Source organism: Fusarium coffeatum, assembly GCF_003316985.1.
Source record: "Fusarium coffeatum strain FIESC_28 chromosome Unknown BRIP53273_contig_360, whole genome shotgun sequence".
Classification (NCBI taxonomy): domain Eukaryota; kingdom Fungi; phylum Ascomycota; class Sordariomycetes; order Hypocreales; family Nectriaceae; genus Fusarium; species Fusarium coffeatum.
In genome coordinates, this window is record NW_022158149.1 from 1 (window position 1) to 19,186 (window position 19,186).

Below are 19,186 nucleotides of genomic sequence, written 5' to 3' on the forward strand. Positions count from 1 at the left end.
TTTTTTTTTTTTTTTTTTTTGTCGCTTTTTTAGTCAGAAAATCAAAATACCATCCAGGTCCTCTCCCTACTGATATCAACTCTGCGTTGTAGAGCCTGTATTGGCGGCTTGGCTCCCCCTCTGTAGATCAGGGGTCTAGATCTCTAGCCAACAACAAGGCAAGATTTCGTGGGGCTCCAGCTTTTTCCATGCACAAACGACAGGCCGCCGGCGCATTATGTCCCTTGCAGAAGGTCTGCGGCTCCTTGACGGCTTGGCGAGTCTCAATAAAGGAGGCTACCTAGAGTTTCCTTATCGCGAGCACCCTCACCAGTGGCACGTTGGCGGATAATTTGGCAAGGCGGCTGAATTCTTGCGCAACAAAGAGAGCCAGGCAAGGGTCTAATGACATCCAGTTAAGGGAATCTTCCCCATAAACAGGAGTCAGGATCCTTCCTAAAGCGTCGCATGAAAACTTTGTCCTGGGTGTATGACACAACAACACACCAATCGAGGCTTGGCAGCTTGCGTGCCTTTCCAAATCCTGAAATTCCTCTCAACTCGTTCTTATTCCCATCCACGATCCCGATTTCGACCGAGCCGTGTACACACTGTTGTTGAACGTGACTACGCACAGTTGGCGCACAGTCGGCCTTTCGGTGCTTCTTCTTGCACGCTAGTTTCTGACCCGTCGAGGTGGACCATGGGAAGCATGAGTTGGTTCATTGCGCCAAGAATCACCTGTTTTCTCCGTAATACTCGGTGCATCCTAGGCATCGAATGGATTTGTCCGCTCTCGATGTAGCAAAGCCCCTCAGCGAATCTTAAAGGGTCCCCTTAATATAGGCATGATTCAATTCCGTCAAGGGTTTACATGACAAACTCCGTAGACGATGTCCGACAGCTGGCAGGGTCTGGTACCTTGCAGTCACCGACCGTAACTAACCGTGTGCGACTTTCAACCCGCCGTCTCATTGAATTCTTGTGCACGGCCACTATGAACCGCCTCACTGTCTATGGGATTAACAAGTGCCAGATAAACTCACCAGAAATCAGCCAAGCCGGTGCTAAATCGGGACTCCAGTTGCGGAGTTGACTAGAGACTAGTAGTGAGGAGTTAAGCAACCTCACATGTGCAGCTTGCTTGAGGTTTGGGCATTTGTAAAGGCCATGATCAAGCAACTAGGAACTCTCGGTACATGAAGCAGATACCGTCTGCCTGTCCAGAGACTCGAAACCTCCATAAATATACAGCAGACACTGGGTACAAACATGGTTGAACGTGATACAGGCCCGCTCCGGATGAAGAGGCCGTTGCAGGTCGGGTCAATTGCACGCGTCGACCATCAGTCTCATATGACTACGTTCCCTCGGGGGGAGACTGCGCAGCTCTCCTTATCTTTGTGCTTTGTCTTTTAGAACACCTTCCTATCATCACCCCAGACTATCCTCCTGTGACAAAGAAGCACTTTTGCTCGTTTGCTGGGGTCAGGAACACGGGGGATGGGGTAGCGTCAACTACCCCACAGGATACTCCCGTAGCCAGACGCAATCTAGAGTCTAGACGGCGTGAGGAATGGGCGGCATGACCAGATTTGGTATGTGAAGATCGTCTATTGCTTGAGTCAAGGTGATCTACCGTGACAGATCAGCTCGCACTATCTGGTCCGCCCAGCTCCTAGATCGGAGAGGCTTCACTCTCGACTCTCCACATCATCGTGTCAGTCCTCTCTTCTGAAACTCCTCTTCTGTAGTTTCTTCTTGCTTCATGCTTGGTTATTTGCATCGCATGATCCTGAGTAGTACATATACAGGGATAGATTGTAAACTCCATAACTATTGCCAACCAATCGTTCGACAGCTCATATCCAGGGCGGAGAGTGTTTTGTGACAACTCAACACACTCGCCACTGCTTCGCAATAAGCATTTTGCCACGCCGGTTAGACAGTCGTGTCTCGATTGTTAGTGGGCTGAACTTCTGAAGACTCCATAAACCACTTTTATCAAGCTTTGTGGAAATTTGGGGATTGAAGCCAAGGACAAGAGCAAGCAAAGTATATGGGGCTAGAGCCTGTGACCTTGTCCACTGCCCATAGTGCGAGTTCAAATGAAAAACTATTGTGAAGAATGTGGCTTTAGTGAGTTCAAGCATGAAGAATATCTCGAACATCTATATGTGTTTCTCGTCCACCTAAGGTAGTTCATTAGTTGGCAGGCACTCAATAGAACCTCACCTTCCTCTATTATGATCATCACGTGATAGCCCACCAATCGCGGGCGGGAATCTACGACGACATAATGAGAAGGAAATATCCACCCATAACCAGCTGCCTGGATATCCAGATGACGGGTCAAGACGAATCGAGGGACTCAGCATCGACATGAATATCGAGAATGGATTACCATGCGATTCACGGCTATGACAGAGCAAGCTTCGACGCACCAGGCACACGTCAGTTTATAATGCACCCAACTATGCGGAGCTCAAGCTGACCTTAGCAGACCGGCTACCAACGATATCAGCTTCGCAGGCCCTTGACGACCTTGGAAGCGACGCATCAACACATGTATCAACGGGAATAGAAGATCTGGATCGCTCACTCCTTGGCTCAGTAGCAGTTGAATCCCAAGATGCCGCTCCAAAGGGTGGTGTTCAACGAGGCCAAGTGACAGAGGTCTGGGGCCCCCCTGGTACTGGCAAGACAGCCCTTGGGTAAGTTTGCTGCCCTCTCACGAAACTGACCTACCTAGCTGACATATGATGAAGCCTACAGCTTACAGCAAATGCGCTGTGTGATGGTGACGCCGTAGTCTGGATAGGTCGATATTTCCACTTTCAGATTTGCGGTCATTACTGACTACCCTCATAGATTGCTTCCAGCCTCTTCAACCAGAAAGGCTGAGGGCAGTAACAAAAGCTGCCAAAGCTCGTCGAAACGAGCAGTCGCCTTCTGAAGTCGAGACGACAGACGCTCAGGAAAGCGACGCTGCTCGATTCTACCAGTATTCGTGCTTCACGCTGCCTCATTTGGTGTCTCTCGTGTCAAGACCTACGGCTAAGCTAATTCCCGTAAACACTTCACTTGTTGTAATCGATGCCTTTTCAGCATTGGTCAATTCCGCTTTACCCAAATCTCACGATGGCAAGTCTACATCTAAAAACAGCAAGGGTATGTGCACGTAGGAGCAAGTGCGAGTGGTGCTAGCTAACCTTTGTGCAGGCCCAAGCCCATCAGTGAAACGCAGGCAAGCATTACAGTCAATAATGAGTGCACTTCACAAACTCGCCGCGACTAGGAATTGCGCGATTGTTGTTTTGTCTCAATGTGCAACAAAGATGCATTCAGAAAGGGGTGCAACACTGACAGCCGCGGTTAATGCCAACGTATGGGAACAAGGGGTTTCGACCAGACTGGTCACGTTTCGGGATTGGGTCTGGCAGGAAAACAGTCTCACAGGCGTCTTCCTCGCAGGTCTGCAAAAGGTAGATGGCAGAGCATGCCAAGAGGCCGTGGAGAACATTGTCGCATTTAAGGTGGAGCCGGTATGTTCTGCCAGGCTTTAATACTTCAAACAAGCGTCACTAACCATGATGACAATAGGATGGCATAGCCCAGGTTCCCTATGAAGCATTACAGACGTTCGAGCTAGCCCAACATAAGCGAAAACTTGGGGAGACCGAACTCGAGGTGCCAGATAGCGAAGACGATGAAGATTACGGATGGGCAGATGAAGACGAAGCGGCCATGCCGGCGCCGCCGCCCCAGTGGCAAGGCAGCGAGGACCTCATATTGGGCCAAGACGTCGGACAAAGCGAAGAAGAAAATAGCGAGCCCGAAGAGCCTGGCACCGACGATGAATCGAACATGAGATGAGGCTCTGGATGGGACTGATGGAGTCTGGGGATTGTTGGGGATGGTTTTCGGCGCCGGTGAAGCGCCGAGAATGGCGACCGAGACCAAACGGAGGACAGGCTCGCCAGGCATGGGCAGAGCCTCATAACGGGACGAAGGACACTGCACAACCCTACGGAGCGAGATGAGGAAAAACATGAGCCCCTTCTGCCCCTTTATCAATTAGCCATGACGGCTCCGCATTGAACAAGAAAACAGCGCAAACTGGGATTGGGGAGAGCCACAATAAAGCCGCACATCATGCTTGCTAGGCCACAGTCGGCATGCCAAGAAGCTTCGGTCAAGTCCGACCGTAGTCTGATGAGGTTAAGCATCGTGGCCCAGGTCGTGGTTCGTGGTTGAGAGCATTTCGTCATGCATCATATTCCCCCAGACTAGGGCGGGCTTCTGGAAGGACAAGAATTTTCTGTTTAGACAAAGACCCCAGGAACCGGATCACCTAAACGAGCCTAGCTGCGTTTGGCATTTCCCCATCCATATTCCAAAACAAGTCAAGCATGGATAACGGCTTCACGGCTGGCGGAGGTTTTACACTCTGATAACGATAAGGTGGCGCCTGAAGGTGCGTGCCCCACCGGCCCGGTCGCTCTCTGAAGAGAATCTTGAAGTACCTATGGGGAAAAGATACTTGCGTGCGTGTCTCTGACCCCCGGGTTTTGTAAAGACACACCACACCACCCTGTATACCCCGTAGCGTCTACGATTGATACCCCAAAGCGAAGGTCTTCATAGCGTTACCTCATCTTGTTGATCTCAAATTTCTGTCTACGACCCTTCGACTTTATTTCCTTGACGGTGGCGAATTTATCCAAGAAACGTGGACATGCAGCCTCTTCGAGTCAACCGAATAGTCTGTTGAAAGGAAGCTCGGGAGAAGACGCATGGAAGCAGGGATGAGTCAATTAATGACGCATCACCTTGAGGTGGATTGTCAACAATTCTGCTGCAGCAGCTGCTGCAACCAGCCAGCCTTTGTATTTCTATCGGAGGCTATCCCGATTTTAATGATGGCCCTTACTCCATAAGATTTACGCTGCATTCTTAGTTGGAGATACTACCAGATTCTGGCGCATTCAATGCATGAAATGCACAAGGCGAACCCTGCTGTCTATCCTCCGGTAACGTCAAAGAATTCAACGACATCTGCTGTGTGGATAACCAAATACCGAGTATCCAATAACGGGTGTATGCGTGTTGTTTTACGAAGGAGTATCGTACCAGACTGTGCCATATATGGTGGTCCATCCCATTGAGCATTGCGCGTTCATGCCTCGACAAATCATTCACGGCCGTCTATGGCGGCTATCTGGAGGTGAAGCACGAGTGAAAATTTTGATCTCCCCATGTCAGGCACCAGGGGTTATGGAAATTCAACGGCTTTGCGGTTGCGGGCTTTTCACCACACACCGCCGCCGTGGCTTTTGCAGCCTTGAGTGTATTTGTATTCTCGCCAATGACTTGGTCTCGTTTGATGCAAAGAAAAAACAGATGCGCACTAGTGAAGCTTCAGGCCCGCGCCAGATCTCACGATCTGGCATTCACACAAGTTGGGCCGAGATGAGACTGGATTGGACGCTTCTCAAGAATGCCACTAGCCATGGGACTGTACAGTAGTGGTGCCGAGACATGTCCGCAGTCGAGAAAATTTTGCTGGCTTTTTTTACTCTGAGTTTCTCGCATTGAACCTGTTCCGGATACGACACGACACAGATCTATTTGCGACTTCGCTACCCCGTACATGCTGTACAACTTCCATTTTGGAACTTCGTGGATAGCGGCAGGGGCTAGCGGTGTGAGATTCAGCAGCTGCGTTGGCTTCGACAACGAATTTTGGACCGCAGCGAGGTGGTGCTACATTATACGCGGAAAGCGTTGATGTCTCTTGTACTCGAAAATTCCAGTTATATCCGTATCCTGCTTCTCGGTTCGTCCAAGACGTCTCGGATCAAATCGCTTGTTTGCATACATGTTTTATTCATGTTTGGATAAAACATTATTCAAGGACAGGGTATACCTGCAGGGCACTCTCGGACGATTATCCATCAGCATGGGCCGATGGGGCGGATACCTTGTCCGAGAGATCCCCAGCTGCTGCTGCAGCTTTTTTCTTCCCTACAGTGAGCTTGTGATGGCTCTATACATATGTACTTACATGTATGCTCTGTCTATGGAGTTTTGTTAGGCCCTATCGTTCAAACCCAACAATGTGACTATATCCCTCCTCCTTCTCCAGCCATTATCCGCGTAACTGAAAGAAAAGTGTCGGTGAATTGCCCAAAATCTGGCACAAGGCGAACCCCGCGAGATGTGGAATGTCGAAGCAAGCGCTCTGGCCAGCTTCTGGCCTGATCTTCCTTGGTATGCCCCAGGATTTTGGAGCTCTCGACCCTCCCCAATCACAGCTGTTGGTTAGTCTACACCTCTGTCTTGGGTACCTTAAATCGGCATATGCGCGGCAGATGGCCGACGATCTTACTACGTTAACCCCGCGCACATGTGATGGTGCACCAAGAAGCTTCATATTTCCCCTCCTCTGTTCTGCTTCTTCTCCCTACACGCATGCAAATGTGGAAACTTGCCCTGTATTGATGTCTGGGGAATTTACCCTGGACCAGACGTCGTGAAGGAGAAGGGCATTATCGCGTGATGTGCGGGATGATACGCTGAAGTCTACGATCGTATCATCTGGGACACGATCCTCGGCATCTAACGGCGGACATAATCTGCTCTCATTGCCGGACAGATAAGTTCTGGTGGTCTAAATAACGCGTGATCTATCTTTTAAAAAGGGCGCTTCGGCTCAACGCCCGTTGTTGCGGTCTGTTAGCCGTGTGTAGGCTGCGGCCATCCACCCGCTTTGTTCCCAAACTCCCCGTCAACACGCCATAGAGACCAATAAACACAAACCTGGGGAGGCGAAGCTACGGGGTCCCCATGGAGAATGGGCTTGCCATGTCTACACTCCTTCGGCGCCGTGTATCTCTGGATTCTTGTGTTGTTGTGGTGGCAGGGGTTTCAAAGCCGCCTGCATCCCATCTTGCGATTTTAAGCTCCTGCAGCAGGCTATCGTAAGTTCTTTGCGGATCCCGATGGGCCGCAGCTTTGAATAATGCCCCAACTATGCCGTGGGATTGCTTTCGATAACTGATTTCACGTACTATAGCAGCTATATGGCATCTTATACTGCTGGTCATGATGCATGCCGAGTAAGGACCAGTAACGGTAGTTTTCTTGTAGAGTTTCAAGCATGCAAACCAGTCTTATATGTGTGTTAAGATAAGGGTTTCAAGTTGGAAAATTCGCGGAAACCTTTACATGGATCGGGATATCGTGCTTGGCTATTCCACTTACTTACTCGTACATGCATGCATCTGCTTTTACCTAACTGACCGTATTTGTGTATCTTCTGGAACCATGTCGTCTGCTGGTTAAGAATAGCACACCATTCTAGACACCAGAAACATCCTGGGTCTTGAATATCAGAGGACACTTGTACCATCATGAAATCCACTGGTGCGTGCTTGAGTCACAGATATGCTGTAGGCATGAGTGTTCACAATCAACAGGCACTTTGTGAATGCATCCTTATGAGTTCCAGATATCATTCTCCGTTAACAGTCAACTGTGAGTCAGGAGAACTTTCACGTTGAGAGGCAGGATCTGAAATAAGTCCAGGAGCTTGGTGGGATAATAGATCGTAGTACCTGGTGAGCTATGTACAAAGCTCATATCGCGTCAGGTTATTGATGTTGGAAGCATCTCACCAGGACTACAAGCTTACAAGCAACAAATCATCGCAAGCAATGGGCACTATACCTTATAACTCAAGCCAAGCAAGCAAAATACTGTTCCTCACTGTTGGCTTTTACTTTATTTCATGTTTTGATCAATGGCGTTGGTGCTGAAGTGCTTGCGCCCTGGATTCTAGGCGGTATAGGGTAAGTATATCGGAATGGACTTTGTAAGCCGGGAACGGACAATCTGCAGGCCGATCTCTGTGTGAATCAGCAACCTTATTGGCCAACCATCTCATCGCGACTTCTGCCTTAGCTTCACATCCATTTTGATTGAGGGCAAGAAGCCAAGCCTGAGTTCGACTCATCATCAATCGCTTTACCTCATCGACCAGCATCATACAAGTGAAGCATCTCATACAGGAGACACTTTTGATGAGGTTTAATTGAGATTAGAACGCAAATCGTGGCGGAACGCACAGTGGGTGAGAGTAACAAAGAAGGTTCAGGTAAGAGCATATTTCCTTTACCATTTCTTTTAACACTCTTATCTTCATCCAATTTCTTTTATCATTACATTCTTTGCGGTGAAGCGAAGGTTTTTCTTGGAGAAAGCATACATGAAACTGTAAATTCATTGTTTGGCACTGACTGCCACTTGCAAACTGTCTGACTATTTGTGAATACATCTTGATGCTTACTACAACTTTACAGTCCCAATCAATTGATCACTCCAAAACCCAACTTTACAGCGCGATTTTACAATATCAACTGCTACACCTATTTGGAGACGCTGCAACTTCACGATGTCTGAGATCCGAACCCAGGAGGTTGGTGTCCCGGCCGCGAAGGAGACTGAGAGCGTGAAAGTGGAAGAGAGCAAGCCGTTCTCCTGGCTGTATGTTTGGAAAGTACCTTCTTCATGAACATGTGTTGATATCATTGGCAGCGAGCCGCATCCTACTTTCGTCATTATCCTCGTTGGCCCCGAGGAATCTCCTTTTGGTATCCAGAAGGATTTCCTTTGTTCCCGATCTGAGTTCTACGAAAAGCATTTTACAGCGACGAACCAAGACGAGAAGATTGAACACATCATCAAGCTCCCAGAGACAACAAAGGAAATCTTTGGACTCGCCCAAAACTTCCTCTACACAGAAAAGGTCATCTCGGATGAGTCTAACGTGCCATCCTACGAGGCCCTTGTTGGCCTTTGGAAGTTGGGCCACAAACTCGGTATCAAGGGGCTTTGCGACAAGGCTCTTACTGCCATGATCGACTGTCGTCGCATCACAGAAACGATCCCAGCTACACCTCTTCTCATTCAGGTCTGGAAAGATACGCCTGAAGGGTCCTCGATTAGGAAGCTGCTGCTCTCATGGACTGCCGAGTATATGAGATCTTCGGACGCCAGGACAGAGTTTGCCAAGTCGCTACCTCAAGAAGTCCTAAGCGAGCTTGTTGTCGCCATGAGCTCCTTCGATACGGTTCCCACGCCAGAAGAGCAACCTACTGCTGTCGCACTTCCATCGGTGACGCCTCGAAAGAACGTTCATTATCTGGAAGATGAGCCGGAGAACGAAGCCAAGAAGAGCAGGCGAACAAGTGGCACCTCAGTCAGCACTCCTTTGTCAGCGGATCGATCGATCAAAGCACGTGGTTCTCTGCCCAAACCTGCTTCCAGACGTCGAACTAGCGCAGGGTTCGCGGAAGCAAGAGACTTCACCACAGCACAGAAGCTTGAGTTCTGCGCTGACCTGTTAACTCGCATGCTATCTGGGCCTGGTATGTTGCACTGTGTTTACCCTAAGAAGACCAACAACAGCTAACTCTTGACATAGGCTTCTGGACCAGACTTGTTGGTCCGTTCCGAGATGCCGTCGAGCCAGTCGAAGACGGCGTTCCAGACTACTTCGAAAAGGTTAAGCGACCTATGGATCTTAGTACGATCAAGGTCAAGATGGACCGCAAGGAGTACAATGACGAGGAAGAGTTTCTCAGGGATGTACGCCAGATTTTTGACAACTGCTTCACATACTGGAAGAAGGGCGATCCCATGTGGCTTGCCGGAGAGAAGCTCCAAAAGACCTTTGAGGACAAGTTTTCCCACATGAACAAGTGGATCTCTAAGATGGGTGGCGATGAGGTTGAGTAGGCTTGCTCTCACTTACCATCTCACAGGAGCCCCTGCCCGGATGGTAAAGCGGTGGGCCACAATAGAAGTGAGACGATTTGGGTGAGGTAATAGGCTCTTGGTGTCTCGATTATTATTTCGACCACTTGAGCCCCTGTGGACTGTCTTCAACGTGTTGGCACACGCTGCAAGTCTCAGAGACAGCTTGTATCACCCTCAGCATTAGAGTGATTAATGGGCTGTCTGCCGATCTCTTGAATTGGGGCAGCAGCTGGGAGATCATGAAGAGGTTAATGTGGTTGTGTTACAGGTAATCGGCTTTTTCACAGAGTCTGTCTATGACCCAAGGTCTTGGGGGCTGGGTCGAGACCACGGAGTATGGTTCTTTATTATAGTAGATTGAGTTAGCAACTCCATGAATAATCACTTGTATTGTACTACAGAGCGCGAGCCGAATCTCCGATCGACAAGCTAGCTGAGGATCATAAAATTTGACAACATCCGGAGGAATTAGACCGAACGCCAAGTGATAAGTGCAGCACGATCTTGAGGAAGCACTGATTTGAGATGGACTGGTAATTTGTTTTATATTAGAGCACTTCGGAATGTAGGTTCCCGTCGGCGAAGGATATTTGAAGATGGATCCAGCTGAAGTATGGAGGACGGGAGGATGCATAGTGTGTGCAGTTAGCTAATCCGTATCAATGGATAGCTGCATTTACGAGAGCCAGCTCAACAATACGTGTTTGTGCCCGCTTGTTTCATTTAAGAGTCGGTAGTCAATGCATGTAACCTTGGCCCAGATCCAAATATTGTTGCATAAAGCCGATGATGAGTTGTCAGTGGGCTTGTTTCCACGACCAGGTCATCGAAACAACAACAGGTTTTCTCTCCCGTCATCGTCATTGAAGCTATGTCCTAGCAGCCACATGTTGGCGAGATCGTGATGAGAGCCAACTTGATTGATTAATTAATTGCTTAATCAATTTATCGAGTCGCCCGAAAAACACACAGACGCAAACAATAAAACCAGTCCTTTAGGTTAGTCTTAGTCTGGGGAACCAACGCAGAGACCGACCATGATTGAAATTAAGATTGCCACTGACGTTGCTGGGTTTAGCCATAGAGCCCCTGTTAATTGACTGCTAGTTAATTGCGCATGACCTGGTCTGGTTAAATAACCTGAAACCAATGGAAGGTTGAGTCTCTCATCCAAAGAGAGGCGAGGACTCTAGAGAGATGGTCGATAAGAGGTTTGAAGGAGGGAGGATATGTACCATATCTTTATTCCAAACTCAAAAGTTAATATTCGATTAGTTCATGTTCTCTTGATGGCTTTGTTGCCGGTACGTACTGGGTCAAAACTCCGATGGGTGAAGCGCCAAGTCTGTTTTGTTCCTGCATCAGGCGGCTTTTTAGCGCAACGGGCTTCGGTTGGCAGCTGCAGCTTCCACTGGACCCCTGAAGTTACAGCATTTCCGACCACTCAGAGACCATCTCGGGTGACATGCCCCAGTGTGCAGGTCTCAGGCACCTGCCGTAAAAGGTAACCACACCTTTCCATTGTCCTTCCCATCTTGCAGGAACGGAAAGACAAAAGGAACACTTTACTTAGAAGGACCGAGACGCAATACCATTCATTTCTCTACGACAAGAGCAGAGTTAGCTCTCAGTAATGTCCATGCCAAATTGGTTGTGTTGACATAAAATTGCGCTCTCTTAGACTATAGCCGAGTAGCGCCCGGCTTGGGTCTTGGAGATGGAGTGTGTGGGCGGGCGGCTAATCAACCTCTAGAATCTATCAGTCCATTTAGTTTGCTGTACTAAAGAGCTGTCATTTCAACCAGGCTGGCGATCATCTGGGAGAATTCAGGCTGGGAAATGTTGTAAACTGAGGCGAAATCAGTTTGAACGGTGTCTTGCAGATCTGGAACCACAGAAGTTAGCACAGCCTACTCTTATATGTTTGTATGCTCTGCCTGCGTTTCAATGCCAACTCTTTGGGCACGCTTTCAAAACATCTTCCTCTATCGCAGTATCAGGTCCCAATTACCCCTCGGCCATAATAGGCATGGTGTTTTCTCGAGTTGTTCCCAGAGTCAATGGAGACTAATCATTGGTGGTGATAGAAGACAACCACGATGGGGACTTTAAATTAAAAAGATGGATTAGGGGCTCCCCTTGTCCCTGTCAACCCCAGGAGAGAACCAGGGCCACAGCTGCTTCTGCATTATCCTCCGTCTTGGTTCAGCAACACCAGCCTATCATGGCCATGAAACCCGTCCCCATCGTGCCAGGGAAGGAAGGGTCGAGTTTTTCGACGGTTGTTGCTTCCCGAGACGAGACCTGGAGTTAGAGTCTCTCCTTCCTGGACTTGGCGTGGTCTGTGGTCTCTGCACCTGCCCACGGGTATTTACTTACATCTAGACCCCCATCTCTCTACAACCTCACTCTTGGATCTTCTCTCACCATCCTCTTTATCCATCCTTGTTGTCGTCGCTATCATCCTTCAGAGATCGTTATTTTATCGATACTCGTTACGTTCTTTAACAACAACAGGAAACCTGCATACCCTCGATTCTAGTTTTATCTAGTATCATCCATTCACTCGCTTGCTATTTGCTCACTCAATACGAAACCGCTTCTCCACTACCATCGTTATACCCTGTCGTCAAGATGCTTTTCCGAACTCTTGCCTCCGCCGCTCTTCTGGCTTGTGCCAGCAACGCTGCCTCCTCGCCTCAGCCTTACAAGCTGATCAAGGGCCCCGTTGAAGGTCTCAGCTTCGCTCGTCGTTCTACTCCCGGATACCAGCCCGATCAGTCTGTCTGTGGTGGTGGTGGCAAGACTTGCGCTGATGCTTGTGGTGCCGGATATGAGTCTTGCCCTTCTGAGGATGACCAAACCCACTGCTTCAACCCTACTGTGAAGCAGTCCTGCTGCTTTGACGGCAGTGGCAGTAAGTGCTATCAGACCCATCCAATGAGGCTTGTACATAGCAATCTGAACACTAACCGTATCGACAGACTCTTGTGACAAGGGCTTCTACTGCTCTCACGACACCAAGGCCCAGACCTGGTGCTGCCCTGACTCTATGGATCTTGCTGAGTGTGCCGCTGCGTATGGCGTTGAGGACGGCCTCAAGACCGAGAAGCTCATGACCAGCACCGCTACTACCGTTGCTGAGACCACCACTGCTGAGCCCACTACCACTGCTGTCCCCACAACCTCTTCTGAGCTCCAGACCACCTCGACGACTGTCTACATCACCAGTACCTCTATGGACTCCACCTCAACCGAGGCTCCTACCACCTCTGCCGCCCCTACCACCTCTTCAGTCGTCGTTAAGACCACAAACAAGGCTGATAAGACCACCGTTGTTGCTCCTAGCTCGGGCTACAGCACTGCTTGGAGTGGTTCTAACAGCACCATTGCCACTGCCGCTCCTACTCAGCCATCCGAGTCTGCCCCCGGCTCTGCTGAGCCTTCCAGCATCAGCAGTGGTGCTTCCCTCACCGGCGTGAGCGCTCTGCTTCTCGCTGCTGCTGGTGCCTTTGCCCTCCTCTAAATTCACTCTGCCCCGTGATTACACTGGCTCTCGCAAGAAGCCTGCTGAATACGGTGCCAATGGCAAATAATGAGTTTATGATGAAGAGAGCAATGGGACGTTTCATATACGAAACACGTCTGGGGGATGCTTGTTAGAGAAAACCAATGGTGCAATGCTGAGATTCATATTCTTCTGATGAAATACCCCCTTTATCAAATATCCTTCAGTTTACGTCCCACTTCAACCGGAGTTGATCGGCTTGGTGTTTTTCTTGGTTTGGAAAAGAGCATGAGGAGGATGAGTTACAACGAAATGAGAAACGCTCAGCGCTTGGAACAGAAAAGATACATTCATACGCTTGGTACGCGGTCTTCGTACACCTACTTACACCTTAAATTCTAGTTACTATTCGTCACTGCGAGAGCTCAGTCTCCGCCTCGTATACTTGACATTAATAATTGCCCTGGTAGACAATTTTACTCAACATTGCACATAAACAAACAGATTCGTGATACCTGTGATCGAGTGTAGTATTTGCTGTGACACTGTTGAGCTTAGGTAGTGGAGAGCAACCGCTTGAAGTACCTTCGTAAGGGTATGCCGGATAGATCTGTAGTTATACCACGGGTTAGATAGCCGAGACTCGTCTTCAGGGTTCTGGGATGATACGAGCTGTCAGTCACAGTCCACAATTGGGTTTTGACAGGGAAGATGCGCACGGCTTGCTCGAGAGCGAGTCAGTCAGTGTACAAGCAGTCTCCAATATCCGATTACAAGCAAAGAATTACGTGATACTTGGACCCCAACTTTGGTCATAATCGACCGTCAGCTGTGATGTCACATGTAACGAACATTGAGGCCGCATGGCAGCCCACAAACCCGAAGCAAAAGAGAACAAATGATTCATCCATCTGATTCCTAGCGGTACGAGCACTCTGTGGTAGTGACATCGAAAGAAAAACGGACGGGTATTAGTTCTCTTCGTCTAAGTTATGTATGATATGCGCCATCAGCAGCGCAGAATAGAAAAAACTCAAGGAAGTTGTCCCATATCACTTGGCTCCCACATTTATAGCTTTGTTATGTATTTCATTGTTCCTACTCTTCGAACTTGTTTCGTTTCATCGTTGAGGGTTGTCTATTTCGTAGAACATAAAAGATCGCACGCTTAGGCACCAACGGTCTCGGGCACCTTGTTGGCGTCGTAGCCGTATTTCTCCTTGAGCTCCTCGACGAGCTCAACGTACTTGCTCTGAGCGGTTTCAGGGGTGAGCTGCTCATCCTCAACGACCTTCTGCCAGGCGTTGTACTTGGCCTTGCCCTTAGCTAGGAGTTAGTCATGTCGTTGTGCGATGGAGGCTAGGAGAATAGAGCTTGCCTTGAGATCGAACATGCCAGGCTTGGGGGCAGCGGAGAAGTCCTCGCCGTTGGCGACCTTGTAGAGAGCTGGAGATTCCCAGTTAGCTGAGAAGCGCAAATTTGAGACAAGAAGATCATTACCGTAGAGCTTGAGGAGCTCGTCGGGACCGGGCTTAGAAGTGAGCTTCTTGGAGTCCTCGACGGCCTTCTGGAAAGATTCAGACATGGTGGCGGTATTTGTTTGGTTTGGAAGGGAGCTTTGGAGAGTTGTTTTTTGAAGATCAAGTTTGTATCAGGAGAAAGAAGGAGAAAGAAAAGAGGTGTTGGGATCCAATGTTTGTTGAGGAACTTGGCTTCTCCCGGCGGGCGGGTTAAGTTATAGCGGGGTCATGGGACTGGCTTCAGTTCATCATTGCCTTAGAGAGGGGGTATGGGCAGGATTCGACAGTGACGTCTTGAGCTGCTATTGGTTGGGGTTTCTCAATGAGGGGAGCTTTTCGTCAGTGAGGATCAAGACCAAGGGACCAAACTTGGGGACCTGCCGAGGAAGGAAGGGACATGCTTATTACATACAACCCGACTGAATAATGATTAAAAGCACGTGGAGTTGCAGGGGACATAGGTATATCCAGATATTACCTGCAGTAAAACACACTTGACATCGTTTCAATATGAGAGAGTCAATGTTCTAGAATGAAACTCGACGGAAATAACAATAGCTAGGCACTTATGACCATGTCTTTATGGTGGAGGTCTAGTAGACTCAGTTTTTGTTGCGACAAGAGTCGGACGAGCGCAACTACTCAATCCAATGCACAGGCCGCTTATCAAAACTCCTGTTGCAATAAAAGCTACGATAGCTTCATTGAATGAAACTTGATACCGCAACGAGCCTGAAACCAAAGCCGTTACGGACTATTCGTTTGCTACATAGCCTTGAACTCGTCATAGACCGCTTTCCGAGATTATCGGGACGGAACAAACTTACTTACCTGGGTACATCCTAGTCAGTGTTAAACTGTCTTTTCACATGTCTCTCCGCCACTATCTACACTTAACAAGAGCAATAGATAGTCAAATCAACCACAATATTCAAGCTTACATGAGACCTACCTGAACACCAATCCTCGTCCTAAATCGATTTGCTAAAATGACACAAACGGTGGTTGTCTTGGGTGGAAGCCTGGGCGGTATGGCGGTCACCCACCAGCTTCTCAAGTACACCCGGCCTCACCAGGAAGACCTCAAAGTTATACTTGTCTCCAAGGTACTCCATAAACTTGGACAAGTCAATGCAACAAACTGACAAATTTTTAGAATAGCCACTTCTACTGGAACCTCGCATCCGTTCGCGCCATTGTTCCAGGTGTTGTAAAAGACGAGGAGATCTTCGCTCCTATTCAGCCCGGCCTGGACCAATATCCTCCTGGAAGTGCTCACTTCATCGTCGGCACTGCATCGGCCGTTGATCCTGAAGCGCGCACCGTAACGGTTGAACCAGAGACTGGAGCCAGCACGAAGCTGAAATATGACCACCTTGTCATTGCTACCGGAGCCGAGACCGTTGACCCATCACTTCCATGGAAGGCTTCCACCTCACATGAAGAGCTCGTAGCAAGTCTTCACCGCACCGCTGACAAGGTCGAGAGGGCTACGCATGTTGTTATCGCTGGTGCCGGAGCTACAGGTGTTGAGCTGGCAGGCGAAATCCAGTATGCTTATCCTTCGACTACTGTTGTGCTCCTCTCAGCCGACGATAAAGTTCTTGGAGGAGACTCGATTGCCGGCCGTGCTGAATCCGAACTCCGCCGTTTAGGAGTTGAGATCCGTGCCAGTGTTCGCTCTGAGGAGACTACCGAACTTCCCGATGGCAAAACGCTTGTAAAGTTGTCGAATGGCGAAAGTATAGCAACAGATGTTTTCCTGGCGACTATGGGGCTCCGACCCAATTCAGGATTCCTACCCAAGGAGTGGCTTAACGAACATGGCTACGCAGATGTGGACGATGAGATGCGCGTCAAAGCCGCAAGTGGTGTGTGGGCGGTTGGAGACGTTGTGTCCAAACCTCGTGCTGGTTTTCTAATTACAGAGGCCCAGGCTGCTGGTGTCTATAAGAACATTGATCTAGTGCTCAAAGGCAAAGAGCCACAACCCGTGAGTGGTCCTCGGGTGGACGCTTTTATATGCGCCACGGGTCGAAGTCGTGGAGCTGGACGGCTAGGCAAAGTCCCTGTGCCGTCACTAGCTGTATGGACAGTCAAGGGTCGGACGTTAGGTCTTGAGCGTACGAAAAAGTACGCCAATGGGACTATGTGGTGATAAAAAGTACGAGTGGTGGAACGCCTAATATCCTATTCAAGAAAGCGCCATGATATTCGTACAAAGAAAAAGCAACATACCCACTCCGTAGTCTAATTAAATCCGCCTACCCCCTCTTCTCGTCTTCAATCTCCCTTCGGATCTCTCCAAGAACTTGCTCGCGCGTCCTCAAATGAGTCTCCAGACCCTCAACCTGCTCACGCACCGTCTGGAGATCCTCTTGTATGCTCTTAAGACTTCCTCCAGCCGCGCTCTTGCCAGTCCCCTCCTCTAGCTCCCTGAGCTCTCTACGCTTGTATTCCAGGAGCTGATCTAGTTCCTTCTTGACAAGCGCAGGCTTAGAGTCGCGTTTGCCGCCTTTCCGGCGCTCCGCGATCTCCTCCACCTTCTTAATCTTATCCTCGAGATCCTGGAGCTTGCGCTTCAAACGAACCTCCTCCCAATCCTCCGTCTTTTCTGTCGAAAAGTCCGTGCCGGCAGACTTGAAGCCGCTTCGGCCTAGGCGCGTTAGGTATTGGTCGCCGAACTTGGCTTTGCGACCAGTGCTGGTGGTGTCATCGGCCTTGGTAGCCCATCGCGAGTTGGCACCGGTTCGCTGGTTGTCGACTTGGTAGTCGATCTGGTTGCGCTCGAAACTGGAACGCAGAGACGCGGGAACGGCACGGGGAATTCGGAAACCTTCGTGTCGGTAATTAAGGATATGTAGAAAAGCAAGGCATGCGTCCTTGTTGATGGTCGATTGCGCCGAAGGGTTGATCAGGTTCCAAGCGGATCGGATATCGGTATCGGGGACGTCGAGGGACTCGTAGAGATCGCTGAGCGCATTGACTACTCTTGTCAGCAATCTTCTTTAGCACTGATACTTGCAGACTTACAGTCGACTTCGCCGCGCGCGTTTCTGTTCTCTTGGTAGATTTGTTCATATTTGGACTTGTCCGCAGGCTTCATGTACCACTCGAAGCCATCCTTGAGCCCAAGATCTTCCGAATCATCCTCAACTTGCTCGAATTGCACCGACTTTCCTGTGATAGCTTGGGTGGCTTGCACCAAATGAGCCTTGGACTCGGGGACAAGCCAGTCAGGCAATGTCGTCGGCACGTCCGCGTATTCCTGGAACAAGTCAGCTTCTATATTGCGGCCTCTCTTGGCGACTGTATCGTACTCCGTTCAAGATATCAAAGATAATGCGCATAGCGACACAAAACTCCTCGAAATCGAGGTTTCCATCGTTATCCACATCCGCAAGGTCCCATACACGCTCTAGTTGATCATCTCGCAATCCACTGTTCTTCAGAACCGGAGCAGCTTGTTCGCCAGTCAGGAACTTGCCGCCTCCCGTTCGCGCAGAGAAAATATTCCAGTAGGTTTCGATTTCTTGCTCCTCGATCTTGGGCGCTGCCATGATTACGTCCGTGTGCTCTGGGCAGCCTGGTGGATGTGATTCCGAAGTAAGTCAAGAAAAAGAGCGCTTATCGTCTAGGTGGAGAAAGGAATTATCGCAATCGTTTTGGCGGCGACCGCAGAGTGTATTGAATTAATGGAGAGACGATGAGGCCGTTCTAAGGTAGGGTAAGGTAGGGAAATGGAGGTTGAATGACGAAGTCATAGCTCTCCAGCCACTTCCCCTGATGAATGCCTGGCACCTGGGCATCTGCGGCCCCCCGCTTAGCCAATATCCAAATTAGCGCATAATCTTACTGGACAGTTCATGTAGAATTGAGTGTATAAGTTGAATAGCAGCATATACAATGTTAATTCCAAGTATATTTATTGGAAGTCTATTTGAGTCAAGAACCGACAAGTGTCATAGTCAGATTCGGTAAGAACACTGGGAGACAAAAGTCAATCCTGAAACGTTGCGACGTCAAGGCCTCCATGTCGCTATCTCTTGATTCCCCAGCTGTGCACATCCTGCGCCTCTATCATCATGTAATCATGTCTTTACATATATTAGTAAAGTTCCAGGGTAGAAGGTCTGTTTCCCTCTTTTGGACTTCGTCTTGGCTAGGTAGACAATTGGACATGCGGGATGTGCACAGCCGGGGTATCAAGGAGATGTTGATACTGCTAGTCACCTACCAGCCTAGAGGACAGGGTAATCCGCTCTCCACAAATACCTACAGATATTGCGTTACACTAAGAGTTGTGAACCGAAGTCGATCATGCATTTTTATGTCTGTAGTCAGTCATTACTGTACT

At 49.2% G+C, this 19,186-nt stretch overlaps 6 protein-coding genes across 6 annotated transcripts; 4 read left to right on the forward strand and 2 right to left on the reverse strand.

Annotated features, from left to right (window-relative positions):
- Positions 1-2,374: 2,374 nt before the first annotated feature.
- FIESC28_11093 (uncharacterized protein) lies at positions 2,375-3,855 on the forward strand (the record flags this gene model as incomplete). The annotated part of the gene is made up of 6 exons (XM_031165222.1): positions 2,375-2,432; positions 2,483-2,693; positions 2,748-2,800; positions 2,851-3,150; positions 3,202-3,524; positions 3,583-3,855. The coding sequence occupies 6 exons, from the start codon at positions 2,375-2,377 to the stop codon at positions 3,853-3,855; spliced, it is 1,218 nt and encodes a 405-aa protein (XP_031010710.1).
- A 4,579-nt stretch (positions 3,856-8,434) lies between these two features.
- On the forward strand, positions 8,435-9,780 carry FIESC28_11094 (uncharacterized protein; the record flags this gene model as incomplete). The annotated part of the gene is made up of 3 exons (XM_031165223.1): positions 8,435-8,526; positions 8,578-9,410; positions 9,467-9,780. The coding sequence occupies 3 exons, from the start codon at positions 8,435-8,437 to the stop codon at positions 9,778-9,780; spliced, it is 1,239 nt and encodes a 412-aa protein (XP_031010711.1).
- A 2,655-nt stretch (positions 9,781-12,435) lies between these two features.
- On the forward strand, positions 12,436-13,327 carry FIESC28_11095 (uncharacterized protein; the record flags this gene model as incomplete). The annotated part of the gene is made up of 2 exons (XM_031165224.1): positions 12,436-12,718; positions 12,786-13,327. 2 exons carry the CDS (start codon positions 12,436-12,438, stop codon positions 13,325-13,327), a joined length of 825 nt encoding a protein of 274 aa, XP_031010712.1.
- Positions 13,328-14,477: 1,150 nt separating this feature from the next.
- Positions 14,478-14,894, reverse strand: FIESC28_11096 (uncharacterized protein; the record flags this gene model as incomplete). Its single annotated transcript, XM_031165225.1, has 2 exons — positions 14,478-14,635; positions 14,810-14,894. The coding sequence occupies 2 exons, from the start codon at positions 14,892-14,894 to the stop codon at positions 14,478-14,480; spliced, it is 243 nt and encodes an 80-aa protein (XP_031010713.1).
- A 924-nt stretch (positions 14,895-15,818) lies between these two features.
- On the forward strand, positions 15,819-16,987 carry FIESC28_11097 (uncharacterized protein; the record flags this gene model as incomplete). The annotated part of the gene is made up of 2 exons (XM_031165226.1): positions 15,819-15,935; positions 15,986-16,987. The coding sequence occupies 2 exons, from the start codon at positions 15,819-15,821 to the stop codon at positions 16,985-16,987; spliced, it is 1,119 nt and encodes a 372-aa protein (XP_031010714.1).
- A 106-nt stretch (positions 16,988-17,093) lies between these two features.
- Positions 17,094-18,389, reverse strand: FIESC28_11098 (uncharacterized protein; the record flags this gene model as incomplete). The annotated part of the gene is made up of 3 exons (XM_031165227.1): positions 17,094-17,815; positions 17,863-18,097; positions 18,150-18,389. The coding sequence occupies 3 exons, from the start codon at positions 18,387-18,389 to the stop codon at positions 17,094-17,096; spliced, it is 1,197 nt and encodes a 398-aa protein (XP_031010715.1).
- Between the last annotated feature and the right edge of the window lie 797 nt (positions 18,390-19,186).